The sequence below is a fragment of the Porites lutea genome, chromosome 14 (assembly GCF_958299795.1).
Source record: "Porites lutea chromosome 14, jaPorLute2.1, whole genome shotgun sequence".
Taxonomy (NCBI): domain Eukaryota; kingdom Metazoa; phylum Cnidaria; class Anthozoa; order Scleractinia; family Poritidae; genus Porites; species Porites lutea.
The window spans coordinates 589,818-615,949 of record NC_133214.1 but is presented as its reverse complement, the minus strand read 5'-3'; the positions used below and the strand labels follow the sequence as shown (position 1 = coordinate 615,949).

General features: G+C 37.4%; 1 protein-coding gene and 1 long non-coding RNA gene across 5 annotated transcripts in view; one reads left to right on the top strand and one right to left on the bottom strand.

Moving 5' to 3' along the window:
• The window catches only part of LOC140924347 (uncharacterized), a 28,233-nt gene extending 3,361 nt beyond the window's left edge, over positions 1–24,872 (top strand). Inside the window, exons 1-14 of one of the 3 annotated variants that reach the window (XM_073374386.1) lie at positions 1,472–3,252; positions 3,427–3,450; positions 12,246–12,439; positions 12,938–13,015; positions 14,056–14,136; positions 14,411–14,487; positions 14,657–14,746; positions 14,947–15,106; positions 15,216–15,331; positions 16,298–16,479; positions 16,575–16,681; positions 17,271–17,418; positions 18,730–18,902; positions 19,869–24,872. In XM_073374386.1, coding sequence (XP_073230487.1) covers positions 3,221–3,252; positions 3,427–3,450; positions 12,246–12,439; positions 12,938–13,015; positions 14,056–14,136; positions 14,411–14,487; positions 14,657–14,746; positions 14,947–15,106; positions 15,216–15,331; positions 16,298–16,479; positions 16,575–16,681; positions 17,271–17,418; positions 18,730–18,902; positions 19,869–21,625 — 3,219 coding nt within the window. In that variant the 5' untranslated portion in view covers positions 1,472–3,220 and the 3' untranslated portion in view covers positions 21,626–24,872. Of the gene's footprint in view, positions 1–1,471; positions 3,253–3,426; positions 3,451–12,245; positions 12,440–12,937; positions 13,016–14,055; positions 14,137–14,410; positions 14,488–14,656; positions 14,747–14,946; positions 15,107–15,215; positions 15,332–16,297; positions 16,480–16,574; positions 16,682–17,270; positions 17,419–18,729; positions 18,903–19,868 lie in introns of those variants that run through there. The other 2 variants (XM_073374384.1, XM_073374385.1) reach the window with 2 other exon arrangements.
• LOC140924348 (uncharacterized) lies at positions 880–22,351 on the bottom strand. 2 transcript variants are annotated; one of them, XR_012164253.1, is made up of 5 exons: positions 22,295–22,351; positions 14,630–14,684; positions 14,043–14,130; positions 12,236–12,430; positions 880–1,235 (listed from the first exon to the last, which is right to left on the bottom strand). It is a non-coding gene; the product is annotated as an uncharacterized lncRNA (long non-coding RNA). The 2 variants fall into 2 exon arrangements; XR_012164252.1 differs by lacking the exon at positions 880–1,235 and having other exon boundaries at positions 11,911–12,430.
• Positions 24,873–26,132: the final 1,260 nt, after the last annotated feature.

Genomic DNA, 26,132 nt, shown 5'->3' with positions numbered 1-26,132 from the left:
TCAGTTCTGTTTCGACTTCATAATGAATCCATCTTTATTGCTCAAAGACTGGCCCATATATATGGGCCTTTAAACTGTGCAGGTATATAGCACTAAAACAAAACTAAATGCAATTATGCTGGCAATAAGGCAAAGGGCTGATGTAACAAATTTAGTCCTCCTGGGACAGTGTAGTTTTGGCCCTGAGGAAGGCTAATTTTGTTAGGCAACATATTGTCCTGAAATAAATCAGCCCTTTGCCGTATTGCGAGCCTTCAAGTGACGTCTGGCAGTAGCATCTCTACATTGGAGATCCAGCAAGAAAGTCAACCAGTTGGTTGTAGTTATGCGTTCAGTGGACCTTTGCATTCGACAACAACAATATCTATTTTCATTCCCATTTACATGGGGTTTGTATATAGCACTGGTGCCCGCAAATTTAGAATTAAGGCAACCCATTCACCAGTCTATGCTCATCGACACATTACACCCTTAACTACAACTTGTGAGCGAAATATAGGCAAACGCAGCCTCTTTAAAGTACAACAGCTTTTTGTAGAGGTTTATAACAAGCAGGTGAGGACAATATTGGTTAGGGGGTGGTGGGGAGGGGGACCTAGGGGAGGGTCTGTCCTCATAAAAGGAGGGACAGGTGGTGCTTTATCTTGCTGGCAAAAATGCTGAAACCTAGAAGGTCTGGAGGAGTCCTGGAGTTAAACAGTCTTGAGAGTAGTCGGCCAGGGGGGTCTTTGACCAATATTTGGGTATAGGTGAGGTGCTGAGGGTTTGAAACCCTGACTCTGTTCAGGAAAAGTGCAATAACCTCAATTTTATTACCCTGCTTAGGAAGAAGACAAAATGCACATCATCTTGTTTTGAAGTCATTTATTGGCAATTACAGTAATAAAATTGAACAAATTTATGTCAGGTCAGTTGGATAAAAACACTCATGGCCGAACCAACACTCAGGGTCTTTGAATAACTGAGGAGAAAGCTAGTGCTGCCTTTTTAAAAACATCTGCAAACGGTTACACGTTCTAGTCTTCTCTGATAAGGACAATAAACCGTAGGCCCAGTCTCACAACCCTTGCATATATAAATTCTGTGGGACGTTAAAGAACCCACACACTGTTCGTAAAGAGCAGGGGACATAGTCTCCGGTGTGGTGGTCTATCTCTCTTGGGGGGAGGGACTGTTACAGGCCTGCAGTATTTAGCGTCATGCTGTTGCGGTGACCCTGCCAATAATTGGCGAATCTAATAAAATAAAAATAAAAAAAATAAGCAGGTTGAGTTTCAAGAAAATATAAGGGTTTTCCTCCCTCAGGAACAAAGCAAGCTGTCCATAATAGTTGGTTGTGTGTATGAAGCGGGTGTCAATAAAGTTGATAAAGCGGGAATTGACTGTACACCCCCCCCCCCCCGCCAGGTTTAGCCAGGTCTCTTCACCCTTTACGCCTCCTATTATTCTGGTTTTCTGAGGATACAGATTAAGAGAAAACATGACATGTAGCAGCTCGATCTGAGGCATTCTGAAAGTTAAGGACTCATTAAAAAGCTGCTGAAAGTAATATTGTCCCTAAGTTGTGGTCTTGAAAATCAATGTTTTGTTTCCTAGAGGCAAAGGACATTTTTCTAAACCTTACAAAAAATGTTAAACTTTCATCTGTTTCATTGACCTTGAACTTTCTTACCTAAATATGATTGTTTGGGAATTTTTCAATTAAATGTCATTTTCTATGTGCAATCATTCGCTTGAGAACGTGTACCACCTTAAGGTTTATCTATAATATTTCTGCAGTGATTGCTGTTGAAAAAAAAGGCTATTTTTGTGTTCAATTTTCATGTATTTTTTTGTTGTTTTTCGATCTGTAACGTGAAATGCTTTCATTAATTATTCATATATTTCACAGCCTTAATTGCTACGATTATTTTTAAACTTTACTTAAACAGAACTCTTTTCGTCAATAAATTTACTACCTTTCAAGCTGTTTAAAAATATAATAATATAATTATACATTTTTTTTGTCATTGAAACTGAGCAATTGAATTTTAAAATTTATTCTACAAATTATTTCATTTCGTGCTTGAATGTATCAACAATGAAAAAGCGCCCTGCGTGACGCCTTGCGTGTTTCCACGTACGCACGCACTTTGTTCAAATTGCACAGATTTCAACTCGGATGAATTCAAAAGAAAGAAAACATTTCAAAAAATTGCACAGATGATTTTCGTTGTATTTAGTTCGTAATAACTGACCTCCGATTATATTTGTTTGTTAAGAGTACAACTTGAGTTAGAAGTAGTTTAGTTTGAAATTAATCACTTAAAAAGACCGGAAAGATATTGGAGTGGTTATTTGGTAGTGTACACGCTTTTCCCAGAATAACGAGAGAAATACAAACCGAGATAACGCTTTTCTTAGCCATGTGACAAAAGGCGGTGACCGATGTGTGACCCTGCTCCGTTCAAAGCTCTTTATTATTAGCAGCGAAAAAAATATTTTCATAAATCTAGTGTCGGCTGGTCGGCCGTAGGAAAGCCCCCATATCGGATGTTTAATTCCGGGGGGCGTTGCTCTAGAGATCGACGCTGACAGTCAATTCTTTTTATTCCAAAGTAAATATTTGCTCTGTTCTTTTCCTTTACATTTTCGACAGGGAGACTTCGACGGAAACTCGTGTATTCAGTTTCGAAGTTGTTTTCTTTCGTGCTACAAGATTGACATGTTTTATTTTTGTCATATCTGTGTTTTGCAGCGCACTCCAATGCTTCACTCGGTTTGTCGCTCACACTATTGTTTCACACTTTCCGTGACGGAAAACCAAATTGCCTTATCTTTTGTTTCCTGAAGTAGGTATAAGCGCAGATATTTTTTATTGGATGAAAGGAAAATCTTGTGGCGTCATTGCAGGGAACAAAAAGAAAAAATCACATCCTTTTATATGAATCTCGTTCGAAAGGAAATCGACTGTTTTAGAATTAGGTCCCCCGGCTATCATTATCACGTGATGTACACGGCACCTTTGAACCAATCAGGAGGCTTAAACGAAAAATGCGCATAATAGCTTTCCATCGTCGGAAAACAAATCGCCATCTTGAATTTGGTTGTTTGGGATAACCTTTGGAATTACAATTCTTTGGAGATGATTTTGGTTTTTAACATCTTCGAAGATTGTTGAGGTCTTAAAGTTTGCTTTCTACGGATTTTGCGGTCTCTGCTGGCGGCAAATTTCGCAGCTATGCCTCCTGTAAAGCGTTTACAGAAAGCTAGGTATGGAGTACGCAGTAATGTTGAAGTGTCTATCTTGCTAAGTACGAGTGGAAATAATACGGCAACAACGCCCGATAACTGTGATCACTCTGTGCTTTGCCCTATTCTATTTCAAACTGCATAAATCGCGAGTATTGAGATCCACTGATGTCCAGTTTTTTTGCTGTTTTTCAGGACGAAGAGTACAGACAATTCAAGGTAACGTACGATAACGTTTGTCATTTTGCTAGATTCATACAGCGTCTTGAGTCTTTCCGTAGAACCCCAACGGATCGTAGGCGATCGAAAAGTTTTGAAGGTTAACAGCTGTTAGCTGATAGGATTCATCAGTTAAGATTCGCTTAAAACGGAAATCGTCGCCTTGTATTTGCTTGTATGCGTGTGTGGAGAACATGTAACATCGAACAACTGCAAGATTGAATAATAGTCTTCGAGATCCTCCTTGTAAGTGCAAGTTATACCACGATACCCTTACGTCGTAGCATTGATGTCTTTAAGAAAAGATCCAATTTTTCAGGGTGAAGATCGTTTTTTCCAAACAATTTGGAGTTTGTTTTTTTTTTCGCCGCAACCTTGTTCGAAACGCGGCGAACCCGGTGCCGTGCATAAATTAGCCAAGCATCAATCCAGTAATTGAGAAGTCTCGATTTCTGTCGCTCTATTTTTCTGTCAATTTAAGAACAGAACGCGAAAGCAATTGTATAGTGATTTGTTGGGGTTGATTCAGGTGGTTAGGGTATGGTTTGAGGGCGTTTTCTCTTCTCGCGGAACATCGAGGAACGAAGAACTTGTTTATTGTATGTTCATAACATATTAGTCGAATTGAAGTTCTGCGAATCGGCTACTTTGGAATCTGTGATCACGCAAACCATTAGAGTCCTTCAAAAGTGACTTTATTTGCCGTGGCAGTGTGCAACTGGCCCAGTCGCATTTGCATTGATTGTTTTTAAGTCGAAGGTAAAAGTTTGGAGTGTTCTTGGCCTGGCTGGAGACTTTTTTGTTTACATTTGCTCTTGTCGGAAAAAACCATGTATGTAAGTGTAGCTCATTTTCGCTGAAACAGACAGCTGTTTTCGCGTTGTTTTCATTGTCTTAAAATGGTGGATCTCTTGTGGCAGTCTTCCTGCTTCATTTAGCGGTATTGTCTGGTACTTTTAGCGAGAAATTGATTGTGTTTCTGTTTATGTTATAGTCAAGCACGAAAAGCTGTCGTAATTTGCGCGTGTACGAACGAAGCAAATATGCTTTTGTTCTTGATTAATTACGGAAGGCTTTGAGGTTAACGGTATTTTCGCTGGCGGTGGTGCCGGTGTGATTACCGTGAAACGCGAATATAGGATTGTTTTTTATAAAACCTGTTATTAGCGGTGTCTTTAGTGTTAATTCGACAAGGATATGTACTTCATTGTACGTACACTTTCACTGTTTTCTAGGTGAGAGTTTAAGTCGTACATGAAACTTTTAGAATAAGAAGACAGTAGTATAATATTTTTTGCCGTAACAATAGTACTCTGGTCTGGAATTTCTCAAGCAACGGGCTTTCCTTTAATGTTATTATAATAATTTGTCTCAGAATGTTATTTCTTCACCGTTTCATTTCCCACGTTCACGAAATTAAATTCAGCTGAGATTAAAAATTTAATGAGGCCACGTTTTAGCATTGAATACCAACTTAATGCTGTTTTTAGAATACATTGCTTACATTGGAATTTATACACATATCCAGACTTATTAGATTTGCTGAAGCTGTTGAAGACAGTGTCCATAGTTGAAGTTTAATCCAGTATTAAAGTTACCTATGAAAAACAAGAATGCTGAAAACGAAATAAACTATGCATTTTTAAAAGTAAAGCCGTGTAATTATTTTTAGATTTGCTAGTTATAGCAGCAGAAAAGTGTGTTCTCAAGTGGCTTTTTTTGTAGACTACCGGTTCTTACCTTGTGTTGTTTCAGCCTGTTCTGATATGCATGTATATAAAATATTGTGTTTCATCTTATTGTTTGATGTAATCAAAGTATTGCGATATTTTTGCAAGACATGAATTTCTTCAATTCCATTGGTAACACCCTAGCAAGAATTTGTACTGTAATGTCTTGAATTTAGTTTTCTCTTTTCCTGACCTTCACAAGTCAACAGGCACCTGTTAAATTCCATGTAAATAAGTCGGGAAAATAAAAACAGTGTGCTAATCAAACATGACATTTTCTCGATTTTAAGTTGCTTTCAACAAGACATTTTCTGAACTGGTTGGGTTTTTGGTAAAATTGTCACTTTTCATGAAAGTTTTCTTGTTGTTAGATCTTGTCAGTCTAGTTTTTAGAGTCACATGATTCTGTGATCCCTTTTTTTCCCTCTTAAAAGTTGTGCAGGGTTTTTAGCAGCATCCCTGAAAAATCAGTTATGCTAGGCATGACCTGATACTCACTATAAAATGGTGTGTTGCTGAATTATGATCTTGTGAATTACTTATGCAGTGGAATGTTTTTGGGTTGTGTAGAATTCAAATGCATCTTGGAATGGTCTCTGAGACACAGTTTTGCCTCAGAACTCATGTTAGCTTCATTCATGTAGCTCATGGTCTGAATAACTTCTTTTTGTTCAAGAGGCCCATTTTTATTTATCACAGCAAACTGTATTAAAATCAGAAACCTTAACATGTATGGTTAAATCTTCTGAATGCCTTCCAAAACAGAGAAAATGAATTTACCTTTACAGAGCTACATGCATCTAAGTTATACTGGTTTAATTACAGTGCATGCCACATTTGAGACATTGTCTTCTCTCTTTAATTTACCTAGCATTTTGTGTATTGTTCGTGCTAGTTGTCTTTTTAGCTTGTTACTTAAATTAATTTGCTGCTTGCACATGGCAGTGAATTGTGTTGTGGGAGTAAATGCACGTGTGCAAATAAATCGAACACTGGTGACATTGTGCCAAACTGAAAAGGTTGACGAGTCTCAGGCTTTCTACGTAACTAATGAAATTAACAGCGGTGTGAATTGTATAAAGAAGCCGATATCTCTATTTCTTCTCATGAGGAAATCACATGTGCGCTAGAGGTTTTTCCTTAAAGTGTTTTATCAAGATATCTCTGGTACAGTGTATGTGTGCGAACATAATGCCTGTCAGATGGCAGCTGGTTTATTAGCTTTACACCTTGCCTTCAGTAAATAAATTGATTTTTTCTTGGCTCACCAGAGGTAAATTAAACTGTTCATCTCAAGCAGCGCAAGATTTCAAAAGTCAAACCCACCTCGTGATAATATAGTCAAGTCTCATATGGAAGCTGTCTCAAATGTTAAACAGTCTGGGCTTCTAAATTGGTAAACACTTTACAGTGTTTTCAAAAAAGCAGCTCAGACATGCAGTCGATATGCATATTTCCCAGACAAACGAAATGTGTACTAAGGATAGATCAATACACTTGTGATATTTCTTTGTCTGTTTGGCTTTTTTTGGCATGGTAGCATCCCCTTTAATAATAAATTTACCTTCCCAAAAGTAAATCTACATCATAAAACTGAATTATTACTGCTTTGTTGTCCTATTGTTTTAACCTTTTAAAACTTTTTTTTGCATTCTTCACATCTTTTAACAGTTAATGCTGTTTGACTGATTGACTTTACAGGTCAGAAATGGTGTCATGGATTGAGATAAGTAATTTAAAAACAAGTCGAAAGCCGTGTGATAAATATAATTAGTTATAAAAATACTATTTTGTTGCTCATGGCAACAGCAAGATCACCGGTCATCATGCCACACTCAGGCTAGTTTTGTTTTTCGAAAAAGAATCAACACCATACAGTACTTTGCATTTGACCTTGATGTACATCATGTAGCCAGGGTAACTGTGCGTTAATTATTTGGTCAATGTTCCTTAAATTGAAGTGCCTTGTTTAAATAATGTTGTACTGAAAACCTGATCAAGAATTCTTATACAGGAAACAATTTACATGTATCTCATGGCGGGTTGAGTGATGTTGTGTTTGTTTGTGGTCTTAACTGTTTTATCCAATACTTTTAATCCATCAAGAATTAAATTTCAAAGTTCCGAACTTTTACGGCTATTGTGAACTGTGATCTTAACTTGACTAGTCATGAGGTTAGGGCTGCAGGTTTCCTCTGTAAAGAATTTTTTTGAAATAGTTGAATGTGTCTAAGTGTCATGAAACTGAATTTTGCTGTTTGGTTGGAAATGTTAAGCCACATATTTTATTTAAAAGCACTAATAAAGCAAGATGTACTTGTACCACAATGTATGGGGTTGTGCTTCAAGTTAATAACAAGAGTTGCTTAAAACAGTTTACCCAAGAAGCAGAAAATTATTGACAAATAGATATTGTTTAAATTAAACAGGTAAATGATTCATGTTCATTTCCTTCTTGATTAACCCTTTACTCCTAGCTCAAACTTTTCAGTCTGTGGAAGAAACTTTTGCATTTTACTATTTAAATCTTAGAATAATATTTTTAACAAACGAAATTATTTTTTTGTTTAAGTTTTCTTTGGCCACTTTAAATTTACCTTTGTTCTCGATTAGTTTACAACTCTCTGGGGAGAAACTAACTCCTGGTCAACTTGTACATTTATTGTTATTTAGTGTTAACAGTTTAAGGGTTGTGGCCATTTAGCTTTGATTCTCAGGAAGGAGGCCTTTGTTTTCGTTAATATGTTGAAACATTTTATAAAATAACTAAGATAGTATACACACTCTGATTGGTTAAAAGCCTATGGTCTATTGTAAGGGTAAACTCATAGCAAACTTAAAGTTATTTTTTAAAGCATTAGACCACACTTTCTATGGGTTTACCAGCGTGATAACTCACTTGGGGTGTTGGGAGAACACTCGAAAAGCTTGTAAATCACTTGCCTTCAGCTCATGATTTACAAGCTTAAATGTTTTGCTCTTGCTGACAAATGATATGCCTGTTAAAAAATTATTTGCAGCCTCTTTAGTCACCCTGCTACAATGTATAAGGGTCTTGTTGCTCTTTATCATGTACCACAACGTTAGATAAGACTTACTGTACATTTGCAACCCAATGTATTTGTTTACTTTACTCGACAGACCTTCAGTTTGACTTTCTCCTGTCATGTGGTAGTAAATTTATATGCATGAACTTGTCAGATTTGTTTAATATTACAAGAAAAGTAATTTACGTGTGGTAAAATTATTGCTAGTCTTACTAGAATGTATTCTTTGATCATTCTCCATGTTTTTTTTTTGTAAGGAAGTAATTGAGAATTATTGCAGTTTACAATGTTTTTCACACTGTAAACTTTAAAAATTGTTCGGGTACTTACGGTTTAGCTTTTGTCTTATGCAATAAAGTTCAATATTTTTACAAGGTAAAAGAAGTTTAAAATGATTTATTTTTGCTAGTTTGATTGTTTTTACTATTACTTTCTCTAAAAGCTCAAATAAACCAGAAAAATTAAATAACCCACAGTTTACACTACTCCTCAGCACTTTATGTACTTGAAACAATAATTATTTTGACGAGTTCAAAATAAAGTGTGCTATGTTTCATATAAAATAGTTATGTTGGGTTCCCTTTGAACATTCCTTTTGTTGAAGTAGCTATTTTACCATGTGTGATGTTTTATTTAGGTGTATATAGATGTTTTTTCCAAGGGACATAAACTTACATGTAGTTTATGTATTGGATCAATAAATCAAAATCCACTGTGTAAAAAGGTTGTCAAAATTATGTAAATTATTAGGGAAAATATTTCCAAAAACAGTTTTTTTGTCTCACAAACGCAGCACTGGTGTTGAGAAAACAGATTTTTTTTATCTCTGCTGTTTTAAATGTGGACGTGCACTGAATCTTAAAGATCTTCCGTCTTGCTTTTTGTTTAAACCAGTGAACAATGACAAAATTTCTGTTGGCATTCCAATATTGTTATTTTGGTGGACAATTAATCTTTTCTGGTGTCAGATGCATCTTTGTTCTCTCTTTCCAGTTGTTTAATTTTCTTTGTGTTGGTTTCAGTTGTTTGGCGCCATAAATTGTTAATCTATTTTCGGAAGCATTTCAGTGTGATTCCTTTCTTTGTTTTGAAAGAAGAAATAGTAAAATTAGGATTAATACCAATTTTGTACCTAAATTACCTAAGTGTAATTAGCACAGCATGAGGGAAGGCTGGATTTTTTCTGGTAATAAATAGGTAAATAACACGTGCTTCAGTTTAAAAATGCAAAGCCTGTGAAGCATGTACAATGTAGGCTTCTATCTTATCTCTTGAGCTCTGGGATTTATGATATACATAGCAACTTTTTCAAACTTTTTGCCTTGTCCCATTATTGTGGGATGTTAGTCTTCAACACTTGAGCGTAGGTTTTGATGTCAGAAAGAAAAAATTTAAGAAAAATGCGTCAATTGTTTATGAATACAAAGAAAGGAAAATGGCACTTGACCTTGTGGTGCAGAGTGCAAGTTTTACTAGCAGAGAGGAAGCAAGTTTTAAGCTGAAGCTATCGCATTAGCCAGGTGGGCAATGAAGCCCCAGCCCGCCCTTCCTTTTAATACCTATATGATGGTGTGAAAAAATTTGATTCTCTTATTGTAGTTACGTGTACATATGCAGTACTTTACTGTGATCATATCGGTAAAGTGCCACAAAGCAGTGCATGTCCATTCCTTTTTTAACTGTTGAACAGGAAAAAGTCACGAAATGAGCAAATTCATGAAATATTAATTCATGCATTGTGGCTGACTCTTTAGGTGTACCTCTTAACCCTTTCAAAGACAACATAATAATGCGAAAGGATTGCAAAACCTCAAATCTACTGTGGTTATGTTTGTTTATGAAATACTTGACAGTGATCACACATTGTAACTATAGGAGCCACAAACCATTCTTCTTCATTTTGAATGACGAAAGGACAAAGTCAGGAAGTATGAGGTTTTATCAAACAAAGCATTTGACAATGTTTAATCTGGAATTTTCCTCATTTGGAATTAGGCGATTCTTAGAATGAAAAGGTTAACTCAAGATTACTTGGCTGTAAGCCACTTGGTAGTATTACTTTTTGGTCACTGTAGAAGGGATAAAATTGACTGGTATAACTTAAGATGAATAGCATTGATTCATCAAAGTATAACTGCTTAGAACTGTGAGACCACTTAACGCTTTCAATCTGAAAAGTGCTGGAATTTGCATTCAACAAAAACAATACGAGTGTATTTTGAGTGTGTAAAATATTAGGGCCAAGCTTAACTTGAATAGTCACTTTCAGATTTTGTCCACAGACTCAAAAGTTAGAACTACAAATAGTATCACAGGAAAGTACTGCTTAGGAGCTTTCATTTGAATGGTAACACCATAGGATTTCATCCAGAGACTCAAAAGTTAGAACCACCTTGTACCGCATAATAAACGGTACCAACAGTACCGCAGGATTTTATTACTTCTCAGTAGCTTTTATTTGAATGAGACATGTATCGTTGTCTCCTAGTTATTTCTCCAATCAGAACTTTTGTTACTTGATACCAGTGATGATACAAATTTAATGGTGAATTTTAAGGCTGGTGAATACATGTACATGAGATGGTTTTTCAGTCAGTGACACAGGTGGCTTGGAAGAAAAAATCCGAGTACTGCGAATAGGAATTGAACCTATAACCTTCTGCTTACTAGTCTAGTCCACATGCTTTACCACTAACTACAGGAGACACATGAGTGTTAAGACAACTAAACTAGGTGCTCTTCATACTATTGCATTATCACTGTCTCGAAGCATGGCTCTCCTAGAATAGCTTAAGCTTTCTGTGGGTATGTCAATTATTTTAACTTTGACTTTTGAACTAGTAAAATACAGTACTGTATATATGTTACAGGTCAAAATAAAATTTAGGTTGAAATTTTTGAAAAGGCTTGCTTACAGTGGAAAGTGGACTTCTAGTTAAGAACCCAAGTAGAAAAATACTTTATGTGTGTATTTTTTATCCCTCAGTCTGAATATGTCAGGACATGTCCATGGGAGACTATTTTTCAATTCCGTTATTTGATCACGTTAGATCACGCTAAGGACACGGTATCAGAAACGATCATTACCATGAAATCTAGGGCTTGAAATTTACATATTACTATTAGCCTAGCATGATTTTCAGTATCCTTTGTCTCTTAGCCCTAATTCATGGAAATAGAGAATCAACCTAGCTTAAAAAATTTTAACCTGAATTGAATTTTGACTTGTAACATATTCATGTATGTTTACATATTCAAGTTAATGGTCACACCCTAGGACGTCATCAGCACCATAGGATTTCTTCGGTAGCCTAAGAAACACACTGCTTGAAGTGTTTTGTTTGAGTGGTCATGCCATGGGATTTCATCCGTAGACTCCAAAAAATAGAACAATCATCTTGAAATATGGACTCTGAGGTTCAGAGAACTTGACTCGTTATGTAATGTTATTGTGTACACTACTGATATAGTGCTTTACTCTTGACTAAGTATTATGTAAATTTGTTTTTGAGTGTCATTGAAGCTCACTTTAGCATGTGCTTGTCGTGTCATTTGCCGCCAAAGTTAATTATCATACTTATTGTATAGGCACCTCTACATGTGCATGTGCATGTGACATTAAGTATCCATATCATGCTATCGTTTAATTCTACAATACTTAAAAGCTCATCTTTTTCTTGGACTTCATACACTGGTCACAAAATTAATTTGTTAACGTCCTGAACTGATGAATGCTAAAATATCCAAAACATTTTCCAGACTCTAATGCCGTTGATTTTTAGAAATGTTTAATTTTTATTCTGACTGCTGCTTCTGAATTTTGACAAACACTTAAAACCCTATTATCAACCTGTGGATTCCCTACACTGTTGTCTATAGTCAATCTTGTACAATACTGTTTTGGAGAATTTGTTTCAAAATTAGGACAGCTAATTATTTCCTTCACTATCGCAACCTGTATTTTTTAGTAGATCCCAGTTTATGTTTATTAAAATACTACATGCCTACTTTCATTCAGAACTGTTGAACTCCGCAAGGAGAGATCCCGTGATGCTGCAAGAAGTAGGCGAGGTAAAGAAAATGCACAGTTTGATGAGTTGGCAAAGCTTCTTCCATTGCCTGGTGCCATTACTTCACAGCTGGACAAAGCATCGGTTGTGCGCCTCACAATCAGTTACTTGAACATGAAGCAGTTTAACCTCCCTAAGAGAGGTAAGAATTGCATGAAATTTAGAGAAAGATGATCAATGATTAAGCTTTTGCTTGTAGACTTTCAGTCACATTGCATCTGTTTGTACACACTTGTTGTACAGAGAGTTTTTGATTCAACTAAGTTATATCAAGACTTTGAACGTTAAAAGGGTGGCCTTGTTGGTGGTAATAACATCGCTCACTATAGTAGGGAAAAAACTGAATATTTTGTGGAGGCAGTATGGCTAAATGGTTAGGGCGTGGGACTTGTCATCCAGAGGCTCTGAGTTCAGTTCCCTCCCTGACTACTAACTGGATTTGTTCTTGGTTGTCCTAAGTTAAAATCCTCAGCAACAAATGTAAAATAACCAACTGGTTCACCTACTACAGTTGGGATTCTTAACTTTGAATTATTTGTTTCATTATCCCTGAAAAGTCCCATAAGGGGAGAGGATAATTAAGTATTTATTTATTATTATTATTATTGTTGTTTATTTGACAAATTTTTTTTTACCACAGTTAAACGGTATCGTCAGGGGTCAGACTGTTCATTTCACTCAGAATCCTCAGCCTCGCCTCAGTCAGAAGTAGATGTTGGTGAGTGAATTAGAGCACTTACTTGTAATGTGAGAATTATTTGCAGCAGTGGGACCAAAGCCCACGAAATAGGCTATTTCCAAGTTTCAAAAATTCGCACTTTCAAAACAAGGTTAAGTGCAAAAATCTTTCTTGTGAAAATGAGTTGTATTTGAATCAGAATGAAAAGTCATTCTCATATCAATGACTTCGCACTTTGCCTCACTTCAAAACAGAGGCTTGGGAGAACTCAGAAATGGCCTTTTGACATGCTCCTAATGTCCGTGGCATCATAGCTCTGAATTTTTACATTAATTTCAAATTGCTTGCATTATTAGTTGCTATGATTGTGACGTGTTATCTATGGTTTCGTTCAGTCATGTTTGTTACTGTCTGTGTGTTAGTTGTAAACAAGTGACCCAGGTGTTAATTCAAGAATTTACAGTACAGTGGAACCTCAATATTACAAAGGGCTGCGGGCCTGGTAAAATTTGCTTGCTCTATCGAGGTTATTTTTCATATACCGTTAAATTCCGAAAATAAGGCCCTCCATGGATAAGCCCATCCAGATATAAGCCCCCCAAACCAGCAGTGCAAAAAAAAAGACTCCATTAAATCACCCTTTCAAATATAATCCCCCCGGGGGCTTGTTACTTGGAAAATTGCCCTCAAATAGACAGTGAAATCGAGTTTGATTTTGAAACGCAAATTTCCTTCTGTAGATAAGCCTGCCAAATATAAACCCCTCCAAAAATAAGCCCCTCAAAAAGGGCCTTTTGAAAAAAATAAGCCCCTGGGCTTATTTTTGGAATTTTACGGTATTTTTCTATCACTGAGGTAAAGAAACTTGTTTGTTATACAGAGGACTTTGTTATATAGAGGTTCATCATATTGAGGCTCCATTGTATGTGGTTGTCACTGGTCTCATTGATGGCTGGCAAGTGCTCCTGCCACTGTGCCATGCCTTCTCACTGAGACAACAACAAGCTTCTTGTTTCTGTAGATTTGATCGGGTCTTTAAAAGATAAATTTAAAAGTAGGACCTCACCTCCTTTTTGCAGATGCTCATTTTGGAAGTGCAGGGAGTCCCTCGCCCAATTCCTCACTTTCTTCACCTCCAGCAGCAGCGAGTTCCTCTGCAGGTAAGCGTTAACAATAAAAGCGTTAATAATTTTTTACATAAAAAAATGTCATATCATTGAGTGAAGGGACCATGCTTTTGAATACAGCATATTTTTATTGCTTGTGCGAGTAATAATAAAGGAGATCTGGGATCTGCACTAGAGTAACTGTAATACATTTTTGGCAGTGAAGGATATTTGTGGCTGAACAGGGTGTGGTTTTCAGGGTCTTGAGTCTTGGGGCTGATACATTACATTCAGGATATCTGTAAGCATTTATTTGCCTGTATTTCAGGTGCAGTTTCAGCTTACAATCCGAATGAAATAACTCTTCAGGACCTGGCAGATAACAGTGGCATATTTTTGCTACAGGTAGGGGTTACATCAAATATTTTATGGAGAAAGCATTTCATGGAGCAAAAGATTTCCATCACTAGCTTTTCCCCAGTTTACCTGTTGGAGATAGTAGAGAGAAGTGATTAATCTTTTTTATTAATACTTTCCTTGTACTTACAAATATCTTTTCTTTTCTTTTGTAAAGGCCTTGGATGGTTTTCTGTTTGTACTGTCTGGTGAGGGAAAAGTTTTGTATGTTTCAGAGACAGTGTCAGTTCATCTTGGTCTATCACAGGTTAGTGTTCCTGTAACTGTAGCTAACTACAATGTGTGTTTAGCATGTCAAATTCCTAAGTTTAACAAAAGCAAGCAAAAAGTTTGTCCTAAAAAAATGAAATGAAGAATCTTAAATACGATTTGAATTGCATGTCCAGTGCATTTACAAAGTTAGAATCATTGAATGTTTTTTATTATTTTTATATATTTGTTTTACAGGTTGAGTTAACAGGAAGTAACATATCATGTTACATTCACCCTGAGGACCACCCAGATGTTATGAATGTTCTGGCAGAAGCCAGGGATGAACTTGAGAATTCTGAACATGTACCATCTGGAAGGTACACAGACAACATCCCATTCTTTGGAAATCAGCAAGGTATGTTTTGACCACACTTGACTAATGGTGGATTCTTCTGGTCCTCAACTCTTGGACATCACTATCATTGCACCTTGCATATATTGAATTTTTCAAAATTAAATTACAGCATTTCCTGGTAATGAGAACAATGCTGCCATGGAAAAACCAAAGTCCTTCTTCATGCGAATGAAGTGTACTTTAGTACGACGAGGGGGAGCCTACACCAAGTCTTCAGGGTTCAAGGTGAGAATGCTTTTATAAACATTTGCAGAAAATATTAGTCATGCTCCATTTTCTATAAAATTGGCCTCTTGTTCCCTGGTGTCTGAATATGAAGCCTTGAAATATTGCGTGCATCTCCAAAAATTTGGTTGTGATAGTTTGGCAGCCATTTGTGATTGTAAAAAGCAAAACGAAAACTAATGGAAAACCGTTTGTGATGAACATTTTTCATCAAGTGCATGATATATCTCCAATTCTTTTTCAACAGTGCGGGAACTCAAGTGTTTTTGTCTAGGACCTGATGACACCATAATGGAAAAAACGTGCTTATATACAGCCGCTTTGATATTGCATGGCATTCATCTCAAAGAAAACTGCTCTGCTATAAATTCAGGGGGAAATAAGTGTTAAAAGTATTAGTTTCACAACAAACTTTGTAACAAATATTACTGGTCCAAATTGAAAGTATGTAATTAATATCTGTTGAGAAAAATTGGTTGTTAAATTTATTGCTCCTTTCGAACTTACATCGAACGGATAGGAAAGTGTCAAACGGATAACTGTTAGTGTCTGTTTTGCCTTTCAAGGTCACATTTTGATTCCAACATTCATGTAATTTTGCTCATTGTTTTTCTTCTTCTGGCAACGAATATTAATTTTAATGTCTGGCAATTATTTTATAGAGGCCCTGTTAGCGTAAAAACCGGTAAACAACATGGCCTTGAAACAGCAACATAAGACAAGATGAAAAGGCAACATGACATTAAGATGAGCTAAATACCGACAGGGACATGCCCTGCTCCTCAGAAAGCAAAACAACCATATTTGAAATTCAGACTAGGGACATACATCCCCCCACCTGCAAGAGGGCCTCTTTTTAATATTCATTTGAGGTTACAGAAGGCAACTTTGAAAAAAGTCAAGCTTGGAACACGGGACTGTCGTAAAATAATCATTTAAGTTATATTGAATTTATTGTCTTTGAAGGTTATTCATTGTATGGGAAGGATGAAACAGTACTTCACTAAAGGCCTTCCAGACACCAAGTATGCATTTGTTGCTATTGGACAGCCACTTCCTACCATGAACATAAATGAGCTGCCGTTAGAGTGCAATATGTTTGTGAGCCGGGTGAACATGGATCTTAAAATTGTCTATTGTGAAGGAAGGTAAATGCAACTAACAGCTGATTTGTACTTTGTTATTTGTGTCTGTTTTTCAGTATTTATTTTAAAAGACACTAATGTTTGATTTCTTCTGTTAGAATTCATAAATTCATGGATTATTTTGCGAGGGACATTGTTGGAATCTCTGCTTATGACTTCTATCATGCCAATGACATTGCTGTCATTCAAGGTCACCACGCAAAATGTAAGCAAACTAAATAACGTAACATGCCAGTGCTGTATTCATCATAGTTTTGACCTATTAATAGGTGAATATTGGTCATAGGCTAAGGGGAGATGTCAGAGGGTAACATTTACTATGAGCTGCAGTTAATTGTTGACCCCTGAGCCCTGTTGCCCTTGAACAGTGTAATAATTTGTTTACTGTTTGGAACTACTAATGTCTTTGTTGTGCAATAAAACAGTTCACTGTCAGTGTATGTTAATCAATTATTTAGCTAATTATTGTTAATTATTTATGTCAATTGTCTGTTTCCCTCATGTTACCATTAGAGTGGTTTTCGTTTGAGTGTTGTAAAACCAAAACCAAAGTAATTACTCTGGCCAATCACATAGGACACAGACAATACATTGAACCAATCAAAACTCGAAGTAATTACATGTGGCTGACGCAAAGCGCGGGAAAATGCATGCGAGCGCGTCACAATTGGCTTTGGTTTTACTTCTGATTGGATGAAAAGGTGGCGCGAATCTTTTAAGCCAATCGCATCGTGTAGAAAGTGCAAAACCAATTACTTTTCGACACTCAAATGAAAACCGCTCTATCTCCACAGTTCTTAACAAGGGTCAAGTTCTCACAAAGTACTATCGCTGGATGAACAAGAATGGTGGCTGGGTGTGGATGCAAACCAAGGCCTCTCTCATCCCTCACCCCACAAATCCTGAACTCAAGCAAATGTTGTGTTTGAACTACATTGTCAGGTAAGATAAAGTCAGGTGATCAACATCAAATTTCTCCTTGTAATATCACGCTTTATGAAACACAGTGGTCATGAGAATTGAGGACATGATCATACAAGATGAATCTAATTGATACTTCAACAGATTCTCCCCACTACTTCTATTGAAAACTTATAGGGACAACAAATGAGAATTTGAATTTTGATGTTAGGGTTTAAAGGGTTAAGGTCGGAACACATTCCATGACAAGTTGCAGCAACAAGTCACAGCAACAGATCACTCCTTGTATACAGGTCAGGCGACTTGTTGCAGCAACATGTTGTGGTGACCAGCACAGCGACATATCACTTGAAGTGTACTGGAGAATTTTTTGAAAATCTTTGTCTCTGCAATAGAATTTTGTTGCCACACCAAGTCACACAAATTCTGTGTGATTTGATTTTTTGTGACATGTTACAGGGGCAAAATTCTTTTTTGGAGACAAAGATTTTCACTAAAGTTCTCCAGTACACTTGAAGTGATTTGTTGCTGCAACTTGTCACCAAGTGAGTGTACCGATCTTTAGAGTAAATCTTGCATTTTGTACATTTTTTTTCCTGGGCAATTGGTTGTGCAAAAGTAGGGAAAATACCAAGCTGTCAACTTTACCTGATAACTATTACTGACATTTTGACTGCCTGGCTCTGCCAAGATTCAAAATGAATAGTGCACTATAAATAAGTGGTATTAAGAATCATTCTGGTTGTTGCCTGATTGGGCAATGTAGGACTTAGAGTTATTGGTCCTCTACAGGCCTGTTAAGCCATGGCAGGGCTGTCACTAAGTTTCCAAGTTGCTGGGTATATACAACTTATAGATGGGAAACTAAACATCTAGGAAGTTTTTTATCTTCTACTTTCCTTGTATTTGCTCTCAAAGTGGCCAGGTGTCATGCTCATGGTAGCCAGGGGAAATTCCTGGCCCACGGCCCTTCGTGACAGCCCTGCCATGGTGTAACAATTGCGAAAAGTGCTGCAGATGATACGTGCAGCCATTTTGAACAACTCTACCACTACCTGCATTATCATTTATGGTACTTAAAATGTTAGTACTATCAAGTGAAACTTGGTTCAGCCTTAATGAATTTAAGAACTCAAAGTTGAGAGAGGCAGCGTAATAATGCCTAATTTTCAATGTAACACTGGTTGTTACCTTTGGTAAGTCTGACTGACATACCAACCTACATGTATGGCAGGCTTTAAGAGTTAAAATGTAAGCTCCAGTTGTATGGAACATACGGCATTTGTGTACCTTGAGATGTGAACATGCTTCTATGGTTTTGTTTTTAAAAAGTGAAGTGGAACACCGCGGAGTAGTTCTTGGAATGATGCAGTTAGATGACAAGCCATCAATGCAACCTCGAGCTTATATCACAGAGATAGAAAACGAAACTGATGATACTGGACAACTTAAAGACGCCCAGTTTGATGACCAAGTCATGGTGTACCCTAAATGGCATGAAAACTGTAAGTTGTTACATGTTTTAGATACTACTTGCAAAGTGACAGTGCCATCTTAACAAAGCTTCCCTGGTACCTGTATTGAGAGTTAACCCTTTAAGCCCCAATATCCACATACAAATTCTCCAAACTGATCTCCATACATTTCCTTCGTGAATGAGTTGAGAGAATTTGATAATTGATCAAGGCATTTTTCCTTAGGTGATCATTTTATTAATTCTCATAACCCAATCTCTTGACATTGTATGCATATCATTAGGAGAAGTTGACATTAGTCACTATTGGGACTTAAAGGGTGAACTTGTAGGAAAATAAATATTGTTGAAATTCTGTCAACCAGTCAACCACTGTTGTTAACCTTGGAGAATTAGAAACCTTGAGATTTTAAGATGAGTGTGACTACAAGAATGAGATTTGCTCAGTAGTAAGTAGTGTGCACATGTGAACCAGTGTCATCTTAGCGGGAAAACCTGGTGGCGATTGTCATTCTACTGTGAGTTTTAGCAAGAATGTCATAGTGGCAAAACAAGTTATCAAATGGAAAGTTTTTTATCATTTGGCTATCAGGGGTGGGCTTACAGTAACCTCCTTCAGTAAAAATAACAAAAGTACAGTGAAGCTTTCCGGGTGTCTGTTTTTTGAGAATACACAAAATAGTCAAATCTTGTACTCGTAGTCATTCCCGTCCTTGAATCTAAAGGTCTCTAATGACTTTGAGTAAGGTGACTTACAAATTGACAGCTAGTCGTTATGAAAGAGTTGTAGTTTTATGATCTATACACAGCTTTACAGAACCAACTGGCTAGTGTCTGTCCTGTAGGGAATGTTTGATTTAAGGAGACACAACATCTCTGTGCCTTTCTTACTCATGAAAATTTTGTTTAAATATGCTATGGGAATTACAGCTTATGCCTGTATCTAACCAGTCAACAACATGTAGAACAAACTTTCTGTGGTTAATTTGCCTTTCAGCTGACAAACTGGTCCCTAAACCAACCCTGCTCGACCAAATGGCCCTCACACGCTCAGGATACACCAGAAGTACTTCCTGTGACACTCCTTTGCTTCAAGCAGATGATGTGTTCACTTCTACAGCAAGTGAACCTTGTAGTAAACCTACGACAGTCACTACTTGGTCCCCACCCACTCAGAGCTATAGTGGACAAGGTGACTCTACAAGTACGTATAATGATGAGTTTGAAGACTTGACGGAGATCATTAATGCGGAGTTGACCAAAATAGATCGTGAACTTGTCCATTTTGTGGCTAATGGCCAAACTGATACAACACCGACCCTAAGTTTCCCTGATGTAAGTGTTGATGGTCTGCTTAATGGGGACTGGCTTGGTGTGCCGTCAAATGGCACCATTCAGAGTGGTCTCTCTCTGGGAGGTCCAAAGATTGAACCAATTTCAATAGAAGAGGAAGCTGATTATAATCAGTCCAACATGCCACCCTCAGGCATTCCTTCTCAATCATCAGGGAATTTACCAGTTGGTTGCTATCCCAATGATACCAAGCCTAACTTGATTCCAATGGAACAAGAAAACATCCCGTTTCAGTTGTCAAGTGCAAAGATGCGGGGTGTTAACAACCCATGCATGTTCAGCAATGGTAATTCTGGTACCGAGCGAAATTACCAGCAAAATGCGCCTGTTCCGAATAATTATTCCACTGGAAGTGCACCTATGATGGGATTGCCTCAACAAAAGCTGACTGTCCCTTCCACAAGAAATGCCAACAACTTAAAGATGCCTGGTGCCGCACCAAGAATTCCTGCATACACTTCCACCCCCCAGGAAATGGTAATGTCTGGACAACTGACAACGCAAGGACCCACGACTACAGCAACATCAACTGTCACTGTGGGGAGCTTCATGTCATCTGTACCAAATCGTAATGATTTTGTACAACTGCTTAAAGAGACCATTCCTGATACGTTGGCTTATACAGATGAAATGGTGGTTGACTTAGTTGATGACATGTTGGTAGACCAAGATGAAGCTCAGCGAAGGAAAGACGATGAGAGACTTGCTTCTCAACTTGCCTCTTTGCAACAAAGGGGGTATGTGCAACCTGAGGTTGGATTCATTAAGCAGGAGGTGGTTACCCCGACATTACCACAACAGACATTCTCATTTCCAAATGTTTCCAACAGCATTGCTACACAAGGTAGTCAGCCAGACATAACAAGTGCAGCCATTCAGTCGTTCACTGGGAATCGTATGTCTTCAAATACCACCTTTAGTGGGCAGCAAAATGGGACTGTAAACAATCAGAATGCTGCTTTGAGGTATCAGAACGGGAATTCTCAGTTCATGAATCAAGAAGACAGTAACATGAACTTTCTGAACTCGCTGTCAAATGTTGGACTTACAAATAAGCGTACTGGGTTACCTGCGCAGGGAAGCAACCTGTGGAACGCTAACCCACCTTCAAAGCCAAACATTATGCAACAAGGGTTAAGAAACTTGCTCCAGAGCCCTAACAGTATTCCCGCGCCAACACAAAACGCTTTGCCTGTCTCATTGCCTCAATCAGACATGCCATTCTTACCACAGCAAAATGTCAACTTGAATACTCAAGGCAGCTCCTTTAACATGACTATGGTTCCAAATTTAAGCCATCTGGAAACATTGCTTCAGTCAACGCAGCTGCCCGCTAATAACTATCAGAACCTGAATGGCACAAGTATGGTTTTCAGCAATCAAAACTCAAGAAAGGTATGACAAGTGAACAACGCAACGTCTAAAGCAAGTCTGTTTTATACAAGGTAGCGGCTAAAGTATACATTAACGTTTGTCTTTGTTTTTGTAGTTGAAACTTTTTTGTAAGTATATAAGGCAAGCTTGACTATTGTTTGCTTGCAATGTCACATTTGTTATCATGTACATTCATGCACAATTGTTTTACACGCAGTGCTCTCATTCAAAGTGAATTGGATCACCGCATTACTATTAAGTGTATATACTTATTAGTCAATAGTATAATCTCATTTTAGTGTCAATTACTCAATATCAAATATGAATTTATGCTGGTCAAGTTGAGTTTTATCACTGGTAAATATAGAAATTGAAATACTCCTCTTACCATTGTATAATATTGTTTGTTAGGATCATTGCTTTCAGTTACAGTGACACTCTTTGACACGCATATCAGCAAGCATATTCTCCTTACTGTTTCAGTTGTTATGTATGTCCTTTCTTCTCACATTGTTTTAGTGTGAGTAACAATTGCCTCTATGAGGAGTTATTAAGTTTTGATCACCCTTAAAGGCTTTTCAATGAACAAATGCATCTATACGTAGGCCCAATGACTAACTGGCTGTTTATCAGAAACCTCTGCAGCAATTCTCAAAACCTTGTTGTTACATTAAGCCCTTTTAGTACTATACTCACCAAGGCATTCATAACCAGTCAAGACTTGACATTCTCCTTAGGATCACGTCATATCCTAAATCAGTAAAGAAACATCAGAGAAATGGGAATTTCCAAAAGTGTTGGTTTTAAGCCTTCACATTAACTTCATGTTTGGTTTGGAGATATTAAATGCTGGAAATGAAAATGGTAGGATAGAGCTGAGTTGAGTTGATGTTACAGGGTGTCACTGTAATAATTTATTTTTCACAATACAATTTTAACCCTTTATTTCCCAATAGTGTTCGACAGTCTTAAATCCTACTGTAACTTATGAGAATTTAGGACTTGATCACCAAAGATGGCTTTTAGTGGTATTTTAACACATTTTTCACAACGCTGGTGTTAACAATTTGACTTCCAGTTTCAATTATTGTGGATTTAAAGATTGAGTGTGCTGACTAAATCCCTTGAGGATCTAACTTTTGAGTCTATGGATGAAATCCTATGGTGTGACCATTCAAATGAAAGCTACTGAGCAGTACTTTCCTGTGGTACTGTTTATTGTACGGTGACTTTTGAATCTGTGGATGAAATCCTATTATGTGACCATTCAAATGAAAGTTACTGAGCAGTACTTCCCTGTGGTACTGTAGTGTAGTGTTGCTGTTAAAAGTGGCTTCATTTTTTAGCCTGGACAAAATCCCATGATATGATCAATCAAATGAAACCTCTTCAACACCGTTTCAATTTACTTGAATCTTAATTTTTTCACCTCTATTGAGATCTAAAGGGTTATATTGCTGCCGTGGATAACACGCAATTAATGTAGGTAGAAATAGGAATTAGTATTGCGCCGGCAAGGTGCATTACATCTTACACAATACGTATCCTTCTAATAAGAAATAATATTATACTCTTCAAAGGTACCTTACTCGACAAAGGATATAGCGTGTCATTTAACAATATTTGTTGTACCTTAAACTCTTTACTCCTCATTATACACTTCACTTTTTGAGCTCATATTGTGATTGCGGTTAAGCATAATATAGACAAGCTAAAGATGTTTTTGCTGAACTAGTTATTTCAAGTCATTTCTTCTGCAAAGTGTGTTTGTAAAGCTGCAGTAAAATGTTTTGGTCAACTAATGACTCGTGTTATATATTTTGAAGCATGCTGTAATGTTTGCGATTTTCATCATAACATATTTTAGTAATGACTTATGGTAAAGCCTGACTCTATTATTCACTGTCTTTAAATCAAGCACTATATGAAAATTTTTAGGTCAAACGAGTAATGTGGAGATTTGTTTTAAACCAATTCTTGAATAGCACTGCCGTGAACTTTATCTTTTGCTTGAAGATCTGCATGTAATTGAATCAGGTTTCATTTTCGGAAAATGATTTTCACTTTGGTATGTCAAAAGAGCATTTGTTTCTGCGCCTTTAACAGCTTGTAAATCTTTGCAGATGAAATGCTTGACGTAGTTGGTAGCTTAAATAATTAAAAAAATATTCTTTCTAAGCAAGTTTTATTTTCATAAAATAATTTGCTATTGCGTAGAACAAAATGTAGAATTGAAGTAGCAAAGCAGTCAATTTTGTAGTGGACGGTTCCACCAGGTGAAGCCGTGGTTTATTTTGTAGTAATGTTTTTTGCTGTTTAATTGTAGGACTGATAACAATTCATAGTTCGTCTAGTAAATATTGAGTAGCTTGTGACAATTTATAAAGTTTCTATTTTGCGTTGTTTTTAGCCAGTGTCCACACGCGTCCGTTACATAAAAGCTGAACGCGTTTACAGCTATCGATCTTAAACGGATATTTTCGTATCCTCTGAAGTGGTAAGTTCTTCAGACAGGTACATATCACGAAAGTGAATTTATTCCACAAGACGGGTTATAGCTTTTTTCTGTCGAAGCTTCGATAAGGTCTTTTTCAAGATGGCGACTGCATTAGGTCACGTGACCAGTCATATGACATGGAACGTTCTTGTGTGGAGTTTGCATCCATAACGTTTAGAAGACTGTTTTAACTGGCCGGTGTGGATATAGACAGGCTTAGGTATCTATCTGCAGTGTGACTCTTTACTTTTGTTCTTTGTATACTATTGTTAAAGTCAATTCCATTAGTGCATATTCTACGACCGACGCTCAGATGGATTTTATTGTACTCATATTGATTGGACAGTCGTAATTTTTTGAAAGTTTTTAACACATTGCTCAAACCTATAGATTAATTAGTTTAATATATAAACTATTTAGTGATAGTTCTTTTTCTCATAACATAAATGCCTCGTGTGTGACTTATTAACACTGAACCGGGTGAGCGGGCAACCCAGACGAAGTAGGCTTTGAAAGTTATCGCAACTCATCCTATTCCTACTTCGTTTTCTTCCTTACTATTTTTGAACGTTTTCACCCGATCGGAAGGAAAATTACTTAAGTAACCCTCAAAACGTATTTCCGTTGCTGAGCTTTGTCATGAATTTGCAACGTTATGGAATTGACTGAAACTATGTAAAGTGTTGTAGCCCCCATTCATAACCTATTATACATGGGAAAGGTAAATACTATTTCCTAAGGACCATTGCCATATAGCAATAAACAGTTGAACAAGCATGGTGGCTTTTTTTATTGTATGCGATCGTCCATCGTATTATTACGAGACGCTTTCGACATTCGCCACTTTAGAAACGAGGAGTCTGGGCCGAGTTAACTTTTGCAATGACTTCTGGGATTGTTACTAGGAAGAGGGGAAAAGGTTAGCATTAGGTAACATCGGTTGAAGTCAGATTGTTTCTTTCAGTAAAATTACATGAAGAACAACTTAAGTCCTACTTTACTGTGTAATATAAAAGTGAAACAGAAAAACTCCACTGTGATGCTTTGAACCCGGGTCACTTGCTATATAGCCTACATCCATATCCACTACACCATCGAGGACTAGCTGCCAAATCCAGTAATTTTTAAAATATACATGTTCTTATATATGCCGCACGCCGTTACAATATTTAAAAGCTAACCGTTTACAGTTCAGTGCCTAACCCTAATCACTGCAGATCAGTGCTTAACTCGCTACTGTGTTCTCTCCATAACTGGAGCTCTGTAGTTTTGGTTTCTTCAGCTATTCTAGCCTCATTCTACATTCCAGTCTCGTTCCATAATGGAAATATTGCGTTGTGTAAAATTCATAAGGTGTCCAATCTGGCTTCACTCGATATTATCTAACGCTAACCAGGAGAAAAAACCAATAGCCAATAGCTGATCGGTTCGTCGCCGTCGCAATCCCAGAAACAATTGCGGGACACTTTTCAGCTATAGTTCCCTTATCGTTTCTTATGTGGCGAGTCTATTGCATGCTTATCTTAGTGGTGTGAAGCGAAAGTCACTTTTTTGCTTCTTGATCCTCGAAGTATGAAAGACAACCACCATGTGGTAAGATCTTGGTAGTATTAGCTCAACTTCCTCATGTAGGAGATTATTGTGAGCGCGCAAAGTGTTAGAATTACTTAAATGTGGGTGTCGAGAAAAAGTTACTAGCTCATTCGGTCAGCGGCTGTTCGCTAAGATGTCCCGTAGCCGGCACGGCACGTACATAGTAGGCTGATTTAGCAGCAGAACAGGAACGTCAGTTTACGACGGCGCGCGCAAATCAAACATCTGGTTTGACCAATGGCGGAGCGGCAAATTGGGCACCGAAAGTCGCGTGTAGTCGTTTTCGCGCGCTTTTTCCGTTGTCAACTGACGTTCCCGTTCTGTTGCTAAATCAGCCTGTCTCCTTCGCAGCCGTTATGAGGGTCGTCACCCAACACTCCTCCCCATTATCGGCCGCTAGTGGGGAGGAGCGTTGCGTGACACCCCCAATAACGACTGCGAAGG